Raw genomic sequence first — 11203 nt, forward strand, 5'->3', positions numbered from 1 at the left:
GGGGGAGAAGGCGGGGTGAGGCGACTGGGAGGAGCCACCATCGATGCTTCTGGGTTCGAGGCATCCAGCCTGGGGAGGACCCACATCATAGAGACGCGGAGAGAGCGACGGCTGCGGCGACTCGGAGCGCGAGCGGAAGTGGGGGCCGGGGGCAGAGCGGCCCGGCCCGGGGCTTCTCTCGCCTCTCCCCTTGAGCCCCGCCCCCCTCCTCGACCCGGCTCCGGCTTCGGTTCCGGCTCCGTGTGGCGGCTCCCGTGGGGTGAGTGGGGGAGCGCGTCCTGCGGCCTCGCCCCGCCAGCGGGGGCCTCTCTCCCACTGTGAGCGCGCCCCGACAGCGCCCCGCCGAGGCAGGCCTCCTCCCCGCAGGATTCCCACCCAAGAGACGTCCCCCTGCGGGGACACCCCCCCACCCCCAGCCCAGTTCCTGACACATCTCTCCCTCGCAGGGACCTCCCTGTCCCCCAGCAGGGACTCTGCCACCTCCCTGAATGCCTTACCACAAAGAACCCAGTCCTCCTCAAGGCCCCCCACTCTCCCAAAGGACCCCCAACGGGGACCTCTTCCCAACAGATACTTCACTACTAATGGAGCTTCCAGTAGGGACCCCTTTAGGGAACCTTCCCCAACAGACTTCATCCTCAAAGAGCCCCTCCCTAGGGAGACCCCCCCCACCTTCCCAACTGACACCTCCCCCTCCCCCTCCCGGGGCCCACCTTCCTAACAGACTCCTCACCTTCAAAGGACTCCCCTCTCCAATCTGCTTCCTTGACACTTCACTCTCAAAGCACCCCCAATAAGGACTCCTCCTCAGGAATGACTGCTCCAGGGAACCCTCCTCCACAGAATGCCCCGCATAGACCCTTAAGAGATTTCTCCCCCCAAAAGTGATCCCCTGGGGGCCCGAGCCTGATCCCACAGCGCTCCTCGCCCTGAACAACATCTCTCTTAAGGGATCCCTTTCCTGAAAACACCTTCCCCCTAAGAGAATTCCCTGCAGGCCCCCATCCTTCCCTGGCAGTGCCTTCTCAAACCTTGCTTCCTTCCCAGCCTTTCTGTTCTCTGCTTCCCTGCCCATGGGCTTCTCTCCCACTCCAGCCACTCAGACAAGGCTTCCTACAGCCCCCATCTCCTGCTCCCAGCCCTCCTATTGAGGCTCACCTCACTCCCAAAAGTCCCCCACCTGCCCTTGCAAAAAGTTACTGTGCGACCCCGCAAGTATCGTTATAACCATTATTAAATTGTACCTCACCTTTAGGAAGGGATTGTTTTGGATCCCTGTGATAACAAGGTATAAGGAATCCCTCAGACTAGAGACCCTTAATTTCCAGGAATTTGGATTAAAACTCTTCAAGTTAACAAAATCCTGCCAATAACCTGTTTCATTTATATAATCTAGAAATTAGCTGAGCCTCATATTCTGTACGGTAAGCGTGTGTCTCAATCCCTGGTCAGTATGCAGGCTCCTTATTTTGCTTACACCTTGATTTCCAATTTTCCATTGTTCTTTCATCCATTGTTGCAAATAGTTCTAGTTTCCTAACCAGGGAAATAATCACATTTTGGTCTGTTGCCTGGAAGATTCTTCACACAGATTAAAGTCTTGACTTTGACCTAGGTTTCAGAAATCAAGCATCAGCTCCCTTTGGCCTTCCTTGGACAAGATAGGCTAGTTCCTCTCCTGCCTCACTTTTCCAGTGTTCTTAAAAGTTTTGTCCCTGGAGCCCAAGTGGTGGAGGTGGCTTGCTTTTCCCCTTGAGGAAAGGTCATGAGGAGGCAATTCTGAATGAAGGGGTCCCAGGCTGTAGTAATTCTCAAAAGGAAGTGGGTAAGTCCAGGGCCTTACTTTGGCCTGGCACCCTTTGTTTGGTACTCAAAAAAACCTTGTCTAAGACCCAGCTCCTCAGTAATTTCAAGGTCAAGTCCACAGAAAGCCAATGATGCAGAGATTGTTAGCCTGGAAGAAGGCAGGAATAATGCAGGCCTGAAGTGGTCTTTTCCTTATCCCTAGATTATTGGTATATCCTTGGAAAATTGTAGAAGAGTCCCCTGTTCACTCATGGGTAAAAATTACGGAGCTGATGGTGATCATCTTGTAGTTATTCAGATTTTAGCATTCAGCAAATATCCAGTGCACATTTATTGGTATAATTACAAAGAAATCTATAGTTTCCAAGGCCTTAGCATAGTTGGTGTTTAGAATTCCCAGTTTTCTTAAGATTTAGTGCACATTTATTGGTATAATTACAAAGAAATCTATAGTTTTCAGGGCCTTAGCATAGTTGGTGTTTAGAATTCCCAGTTTTCTTAAAAGTGCCAACTTAGATTAATATTCATCCCCCTCACACACACGTACATATCTCCTCTATTCCCCCCAAAATTACCTATTTTTTAAATACACAGAAAAATGTCCCAAGAGTCTGTGTGGTTCCCTGGTTTTAATCTTTGGTAGCTTAAATATAGTAGTATTATCCTTGTCTCCTGCTTAGATCAAACTTCTTGAAGGTAGGAATTGTTTAACTTTTTTTCTTTGTATCTTCAATACCTAACTTAGTTTCTAGCAGGTAGCAAGCATTTAATGAACATTCATTTGATTAGTATGAGAAACAGGGTGACCACTTGAGTCCCAGAACCCCAGACACTCTGTTCCTGGTGTTGCTTTGCTTATTCATTTCTCCTTAGCTCTTTAGTTCTCACTAGGTCAGGCAACCAGACTAGATTTAGGATCAGGAAGTCTTAAATAAAAAATATTTCTCAATCTTGTTAATTCTGTGACTATAGTCAAGTCTTCTTGGCCTTAAATTTTCTTCATCATTGGATTATCTCTTTTGAGGGCAGGAACTCTCTTTTGCCAGCCTTGTATCCCCAGTGCTTAGCCCAGTGCCTAACACATAGTCTGTGCTTAATAAAAGTTTGACTGGTTTACAAAATAGGTATGATATCTATAGTACTTAGCTCAAATTGTTGTGAAGATCAAATGAGATATATAAATGTCAGTTTTGTTCTTGTTGGTTTTTATTATGCCATTGTCTTGTCCCCCCCATTCTTATTTTGTCTGACTCAGGTGCATGTGATTTCAGAGTCCTTGGGGACAGAATGACACGATGGATGATGGGGGCAACCCCTTCCTTCCAGACAGTATTATTTACCAGATCTTCTTGAGCCTGAGCCATGAAGATGTGCTAGCTGCAGGGTTGGTGTGCCGCCAGTGGCAGGCAGTGTCTCGAGATGAGTTCCTGTGGAAGGAGCTGTTTTACCGATACTACCAAGTGGCCCGAGATGTCCCCCGTCATCCAGGTCAGTGAATAGATGGTAAGGTTAACATTGAGCACCATCTTCCCTGGGGGAAGAAGGCTTTTTTTGGGTTTTTTTAAGCTTTGGAGCTAAACACTGGGCTTGAGATATATGAAGCTTATATCATAGCTTACTGATGACTGGCCCCTGGTCAGAATGGAATAACATTACTCAGGACCATAGATTTAAAGCTGGAAGAGACAGAGATAATTTAGTTTAACTCCTGAATTTTATAGAAGAAGAAATTGAAAAGGGAATTGACTCACCTAAGGTCCCACAGGTTCTCAGATGCCTTCTGTGTAGAGAGCAGTATATTAGTGTCTTGAGATACAGTATATTTTTGGAGCTTTATATTTGGTAATTTGTATGCAGATTTGGGGGAGTTGGGGTCTTGCCAGTAAGTCACCAGAGCACAGCCGATGGCTATTTTTATTAGGTCATTCTATAAAAAACAAGTTTGCTCTTTAGAAATAATTTGTACCTTCCTCTTTTTTTGCCCTATTGCCCCCAAAATGATACCATCCTTTGGCTTTGTGTGGTACAGCTGCTGTCTCCTGGTATGAGGAGTTTCAGAGGCTCTATGACACCATCCCTTGTGTGGAAGTACAGACCTTGAGAGAACATACTGATCAGGTCCTCCATCTCAGCTTTTCACATACAGGATACCTGTTTGCATCCTGTTCCAAGGATTGTACTGTAAAGGTAAGGCTTAGAGCCTGCAGAGTACCTTGGACTACTGTTGAACCAAGGTGCCTCCTTCTTGGGAATACTGGGATAGGGATCTAGCATGGTTGACATTGCTTTGTGTCCAAAAATAATCATGACTACTGGCTAAGGTCAGTTGTTACTACTGCCTTCTGGCCAGATTGTCCTGGGGCTATAGTTCATCTGATTTCAGGAAGGTGTTAAGAGAATTGGCAGAGTGGGGCTGCAGATTTAGTGATGGAGAAAGTCAGTGGCTCTTGTATCCCCTGGTGCTGCACACCCTCTCTAGGAAGCCCTAACCAAAGTCCTTTGCCAAAATAGACCCATGTCTTAAGGTAAGTCTGGCTTCTTGAGTCAAAATAACTTTTTGAGTCAAACATAAACCTAGGTACAAATGGAGATTTTGGAAGATCATAAGTGAGTTTTATACATAATTACAAGGAAAATTATCAAAACATTAACAATGGAAAGAATACGAAGATTTCAATTTATACTTTGGCCTGGCTGATAATTCTGGATAGTTAGCCTTTTAAGTCCTAGCATTAAACTTGAGAGAAAAGATGTGAGAAGTTAAAATTGTGGCCACACTAAAGCCTAGCTAGTTACATTCCTTTGGGTCTGAAATCACCTCCCAATCTGAACTCATCTTTTAACCCTAGTGATCTTGATTCACATAGAGATTTTACTTAAGAGGAGGTTACTTTGGGAAATTTGAGAAACCCAGCTTTAGGGTTCCTTAAAGATCTCCTGGTGAGAAACTCATTCAGTTACCACTTATAGCTCTGCTCAAATTGCTGGAGTTCAAAATGTGAAGCCCCTTTTATCTCTTGCCATCCCCTCTACCAATTTGAGTCACATCAGAATCTCCACCCAACTTGAGGAAGCGAGTTCATCAGCTTTCAGGATAGTTTTTTCTGGGCTTTTTTTCCACTTGAAGGAAATGGGAACCATTGTATACCGAGCTGAGCTATCAGAACTTACTAGTTAGGGTCCTTGGGTTGCTTTCATTAGGTAGTATTGAGTGTGGAACAATTACACTGATTTATGGAAATCAGATTGTAGTGACCCAAGCTAGAATAGGAATCTTGCCTTAGGATGTACTTAGCTTTGACTCTTCCTGTCATATTGGCTTTTAAGATTTGTCTGACAAGGTGAATGATGTTGTTAATGGGCATCTCACCCTTTGAAGCATGAGTCCCCTTTCTGTCCTCCTTTTTGTTCTCACAGATCTGGAACAATGACCTGGCCATCTCACTCCTGCATAGTTCCAACATGAGGCCTTACAACTGGAGTTACACCCAGTTTTCCCAGTTCAACCAGGATGACACACTGCTCCTTGTGTCAGGAGTCTTCTTGGGGCCCCACAATTCTTCATCAGGAGAGATTGCTGTCATCAGCTTGGGTAAGAATATAGAGCCATCCCCCATTTGTGTACCTTCCCCACAACTGCCCCCAGTTCCCTTTGCCAGATGAATTATTTTTCTTTTCTTGCCGGGGGCTCCCCAGAGAGAGCCTTCTCTTTTTCAAAAGTAGAGGGACAGACACCATTCCTGCCCTCCCATTCAGCCCCAGCTTCAACCCTTTCCTTTACTTCTTTCCTCTCTGCTCAACAGACAACTTTGCTCTCCTCTCACGAGTACGAAATAAGCCATATGATGTGTTTGGATGCTGGCTTAATGAAACCAACTTGATCTCTGGGAATCTACACCGGATTGGAGATGTCACATCCTGCTCTGTGCTCTGGCTCAACAATGCCTTTCAGGTCAGGCAGACACTCTTGAGATTCTTGGAGGGAATAGAGACCCTTATATTATTTTATGGGTAGGGCTCTTACATGACAGCAGGTCTAGAGGAAGATCTTATCCGAAGTTGGGGATTATATATACTTATAGTCCTGACTTTCTGAGACACAATTGGGCTGTTCAGCCTTGAGAGGTATCTTCCCTCCTATGAGACTAATAAATCTTCCTCTCAGGGCTCTGCAGGTATCCTAATTTTGAGCCAATACTGACTTCATAATGCAGTTAGAATGCTTCTTACTCTTAGTTTGTCCTTTCCTCCAGGATGTCGAGTCAGAGAATGTTAATGTGGTGAAGCGGCTCTTCAAAATCCAGAACCTCAATGCCAGCACAATCCGCACTGTGATGGTGGCAGACTGCAGTCGCTATGACAACCCTGACCTCCTGCTGGATGCGGGACCCCAGCCAGCTTCTGTCACCACCTCTCCTTGTCGGGTTTTTGACCTGGGCAGTGATAATGAAGAAGAAGATGGCTGGGATCAACCCCCACCAGAGACCCAGTCCCTGCGGGGCTCCAAGGAGGGGTTGCGGCGCTTCCTAGATGATATCATGGAGGGGCGGGCTCGACCCGTCTTGTCAGAGCAGGAGCTGGAGAGCAAAGTTGCAGAGTTTCTGGCCCAGAGACGGACCAAAGCTCCAGAGGCCAACATAGAGAGCAGTGACAAGAAGAAATATTTGATCTTTACCACTGGCTGTCTCACCTATTCCCCACACCAGATAGGTACCAAGATAAGCTGATAAAACCTCATGGTGCCAAGGGAAAGTCACGAGAGAGAGCATCCCACACAGGCAGTGCATTCATGTTAACTTGAAGGGAAAAGAGAGATGAGATCAGAGGAGGCCCAGAGGAGAAAGAAGTTATCTAGGTGCTCAAGAAAAGGAAAAAAACAACTGGGCATAAATAGGATTCTCAGATTGGAGGGGGCAGAAGTCAGATTGAGGAATTGAAGAGTGGACTTAGGAAAGAAGGCCAGGAGGTCCCCACCTCTGTTTTATGCCTGCTAGTACTGTTCAGAACCACCAGGTGGCAGTGTTGCAGCCTTTTAAGTAGCCATTTCCAGGTAGATAACTACCTGTGGGACTTAAAAGAGCCCAGTGAAGCTTCAGAAGTAGTCATTCCTAGCTGAATGAAGGAGGTAGAGATATAACACAAATACTCATGGTTCTATAAACTGATAGACGTAGCTTCTTTATACCTCTGGCTCAGCACTATTTTACAAGGTGTCTCTGGCCTCTTCTCAACTCTGGTGCTAGTTCTTTGCTTTACCTCTTGAGTAACTTAAAAGGGCAGTGAGGGGGTGAAATCAATAAGAGTACTAGGTCTTCATTTGGGAAGACTCACCTTCTTGAATTCAGATCTGTCTCCAGATAGCTGTGTGAACCTGAGCAAGTCATTTTACCGTTTGCCTTAGCTTCTCATGCCTCAGTTTCTTTTCTGAGATGAGCTGGAGAAGGAAATGGCAAACCACACCAATATCTTTGCCAAGAAATCCTCAAACAAGTTATGAAGTGTGGAAATGACTGAAAAAGGATAAATGACAACTTAAATCACTTATCCTTCCTCAATTTCCACACTTATAAACTAGAGATGATACATGTCTTTCTGGAGATACTAAAGAAATGAGAACCTAAGTTACCTAACCCTTTGGGAAAAAAAGTTAAAAGCTCCAGAGCAATGTTAGGTATCTTCATTGACACTTATCTTTACTCTTTTTCCTATTGCTTTTGTACCCCTGGGATCTGTCATTCTGTCTTAGATAGTCCAGCTATCTTAAATAATGCTTTCGGTGGTAGGGACAGAAGTAATATTTAGGGTAGAGTAGAAATAGAAAAGACTTGTGACTTATCCAGACCACAATTACTAACAGCCTGTCTTTTCTTGCCCCTTCACCTTAAATCTTTTCTCTTCCCCATCAGGGATTAAGCAGATCCTTCCTCACCAAATGACAACAGCAGGGCCAGTGCTGGGAGAGGAGCGGCGTTCAGATGAATTCTTTGACTCATTGGATCATGTGATCGATATCCACGGACACATCATTGGGATGGGCCTGTCACCTGACCACAGGTACGGTTGGGGAGCAAGTTACCAACCAAGTTGGCTCCTAGGGGCAGGAATTGGTCATTGACTCAGGCAGGGGTTGCCCTCATGGAGGTATCAATGGTTCCTTTTTTGATATCTAAACTCCTCATTCCCCTTACCCAGGTACCTGTATGTCAACAGCCGCTCGTGGCCCAGTGGCTCAGTGGTGTCAGACCCCATGCAACCACCACCTATTGCTGAGGAGATTGACTTACACGTGTTTGACCTTAAGACTATGAAGGAGGTGAAGAGGGCCCTCAGGGCCCACCGTGCCTATACTCCCAATGATGAGTGCTTCTTCATTTTCCTTGATGTCAGCAGGGATTTTGTTGCCAGGTACTGTCCATCCCCCAGGAAGCCCAAATTCATACATTTAAGCTCCCATCCCAAGTGGAATTGACAGATTCCTTTTGGGGGAATATGGTGAGGGAAGAAGGAAGACTTCTATCCCAACTGAGGTAGGGAAATTACTTGGGAAAATCTGGGATTAGGTGATTTCTACTCATTTGTACAAGGAGATCATATAATAGGATGCAGGATGGGAGAAGAGATGCTAAGCATTAAGTATAATAGAAGCCAAGGAACAGAGCTTGCAGTGTAGGACAATATGAGGCAGGATAGTCATGATGGGGAAGGGCCTGGGCAGTCAAGCACATTGCTACTTTAGGCTCCTACTACAGGGATCTTGGCTTTTCTCTCAGATTAGGATTATGCCTATAGTGTCTACCCTGGGGTGGAGAGGCAAAATGAAGGGTTTGGGGGCGAATTCCGATTAGCTCTGACTCATCCCGTCTCACATATACCCTACAGTGGTGCCGAAGACCGACACGGCTACGTCTGGGACCGACACTACAACATCTGCTTGGCCAAGCTCCGGCACAAAGATGTGGTCAACTCTGTGGCCTTTAGTCCCCTGGAACAGGAGCTGTTGCTGAGTGCCAGTGACGATAATACCATCAAAGTATGGCGGTCTCCCCGCACCGTGCGCATCCACCAAGCCTCTCGTCCACGGCCCCGTCCACTCTTCTTCTCCTGGCTGGGCAGCCAAAAGAGCTGAGGAATCCCTTCTTACTATCTTGAACTGACAAGTTCTTCTGAGGAGCAGATACCTTGGTTTGCAGGGGATTGTTCTAAGTGCCCAGGCCATCAACAAATCAGAGAGAAGTCAGACTGGTGCGGCTGGTCTGACCCAGAGGACCATGTCCCTCACCAAGCAATGACTTCCATCTTGCTCTCCTTCAGGAACTGACTAGAGAGCCTGCCAAGTGACAGTGCCCGTCACCCACTTGTTTGGGACTCTCTTTTGTTGATGGCATCTTGGTACCGAGCTGAAGTCCTTTCCCATTCTTGAGCTTGCAGCATTTCTGCCACAAGATGAGGCCTAGCCATTAACACGAACCATTTGGGGGGCACAGTCTGTGTGGGATAGCAATGTTGGCAGAATTAGAGGAGAAAGAAGAGTTCAGACACAGACTGCTTCACCTCCGCCCTCCTCACCCTACCCTCACTCCTTCAATTCTAGCACAGGGACAACTGAGTAGGATTTATGATTAGAAATAATTTTACAAAATAGGTTATTTGAACCTTCCTTTTGCTTAGGTTTCAATGTGTTCTATTTCAAAGCTAGGATTCCCAATTTTTGAGGTTTCTAAGAAAGCTTAGTTGTATGGGCTTATCAGGTAGACCTGGGCCCCCTCTCAGAGGAGTTGCTCACTACCCACCTGGAAGCTAGAGACAACCATTCTGATCAAGGACTCATCTCCTTAGAGGTTTTCACTTTACACTTTTTCTTTTTGTAACACTACAGTTTATTTCACATTTTCCCATTGACTCACTAAAGATAAATGTTTCTCAAATCTGGCTCAAATGAGTTCATTTGGTCCTTGAGACTTGCTTTGGTTAAAAAAGAGCTTCTTAGCTTGCTTGAACCCAGTTTGGACCTAAAGCTCTTCTGTTGCTTTGGCCTATCTGGGGATTTACAAACAGTTGGCACTGCTGACAGATTCAACCTATTAAAGAATGATACAGTTACTACAGGGTCCAGGGATGGAGGTGGCTCCTTCCCCATACTCTGAGGCTTTGCCCCATTCTTTTCTTAAATAACTTATTTTGAACACCAGCATCTAAGTAGCTTGTAACTTAGTCTGGGGCCAATCTGGGAAGCTGCAGGGAAGGGTTGTTGGATCTACCTTGGTGAAAACTGTTGGGCATAGGTCCTTGTGGGGTCCTAGGATCAACTGCATGTCTGCCTCTCCAGTACACCTCACTCCAGCCCTGAATAAACATTGAATACCCCTTGTGTTTTGCTTTGTGTATGTGTTGTGTTGTATACTTGGGATAGGGCCTCTGCCCAAAGTAAGGCTGTTTTGCCACCTCAACATTGGCAGCTGAAGTTCTGTGACAAATTCGTGATCTCAAGTTTGATATCCATATGGCCTGAAGTTTCACGCAGTAGAGAAGGGCCACAGACTTCATCCCTTATAGTAGCCAGTGTTGAAGTGAATAAATGATTAAGTATATAACAACTTTTTGTCAAAATTGTGAAGTACAAATGTCAACCTAAAACTGCTCATCTTATTTGCTAAGTGTCGCCAAATCAAGCAGTTCTTGATTCCTTAGATCTAAGATTTGAAAGTGATCTCAGTCATCTAACTCCTGCTCTTGTGAGATTCATTTGAGTAGGGATTGGATAAATTCATCTAGGTTTCTTCTATCTTAAGTCTAGTGATTCTCCCCTGTCCTTCTGGGGACAGTACATTCCATCTCAGAACAGCTCCAACTTAGGATTCGTTTTCTTAAGTTGAGCTATCTGCTGCTCTGCAATTAAACTTTCCTTCTGGGCAATTATCTGGAGAGTATCATGATTTTCCTAAGATTTTTCTCAAAGTTAAAACATTACAACCTGTCCTTTGTGATTTTGGTCCCTTTTTTCTGGACACATAGCTTTGTAATTAAGAAACAATCCATGTATTTAAAGTTGGTTATCAGAGTACACTGCAAGCCCCAGAAACAGGAAAAAAATGAATTCTAGTTATTTCCCATTAATACACTGTGCAAAGAGAATATATAAAGCTTTCTTCACTACAAAGGATATTTATAATTTAGCTACCTAAGCTAATCAGGAAACTGCTTTTCTCTATTCCACATATATCTAGAAGGCCTCCAGATGCATAATCAAATGAAAAACTGATTTATGTGAATTAGATCCTAAATCATTTTTGCCTTAGGAGTCCTAATAATAGAAACAGAACTGATCTGCATTAGTCAGATTTTTACCTCAAAAAAGGAATGGGGGTGAAGAAAAAACTTCACAGGCGTTATCAGAAAC

General features: G+C 45.2%; 1 protein-coding gene across 2 annotated transcripts; it reads left to right on the plus strand.

The window, feature by feature from the left end:
• The first annotated feature begins 147 nt into the window (after nt 1-147).
• FBXW5 (F-box and WD repeat domain containing 5) lies at nt 148-10174 on the plus strand. Of its 2 annotated transcripts, none has more exons than XM_051976934.1 (9): nt 148-259; nt 3062-3294; nt 3836-3993; nt 5224-5398; nt 5610-5758; nt 6060-6516; nt 7713-7860; nt 7999-8211; nt 8686-10174. In XM_051976934.1, the coding sequence occupies exons 2-9, from the start codon at nt 3102-3104 to the stop codon at nt 8930-8932; spliced, it is 1740 nt and encodes a 579-aa protein (XP_051832894.1). In that variant the 5' UTR covers nt 148-259; nt 3062-3101; the 3' UTR covers nt 8933-10174. The 2 variants fall into 2 exon arrangements, with proteins under 2 accessions (XP_051832894.1, XP_051832895.1); XM_051976935.1 differs by having other exon boundaries at nt 150-259; nt 3078-3294.
• The last annotated feature ends 1029 nt before the right edge of the window (nt 10175-11203 follow it).

This window comes from Antechinus flavipes, chromosome 2, assembly GCF_016432865.1.
Source record: "Antechinus flavipes isolate AdamAnt ecotype Samford, QLD, Australia chromosome 2, AdamAnt_v2, whole genome shotgun sequence".
NCBI lineage: Eukaryota > Metazoa > Chordata > Mammalia > Dasyuromorphia > Dasyuridae > Antechinus > Antechinus flavipes.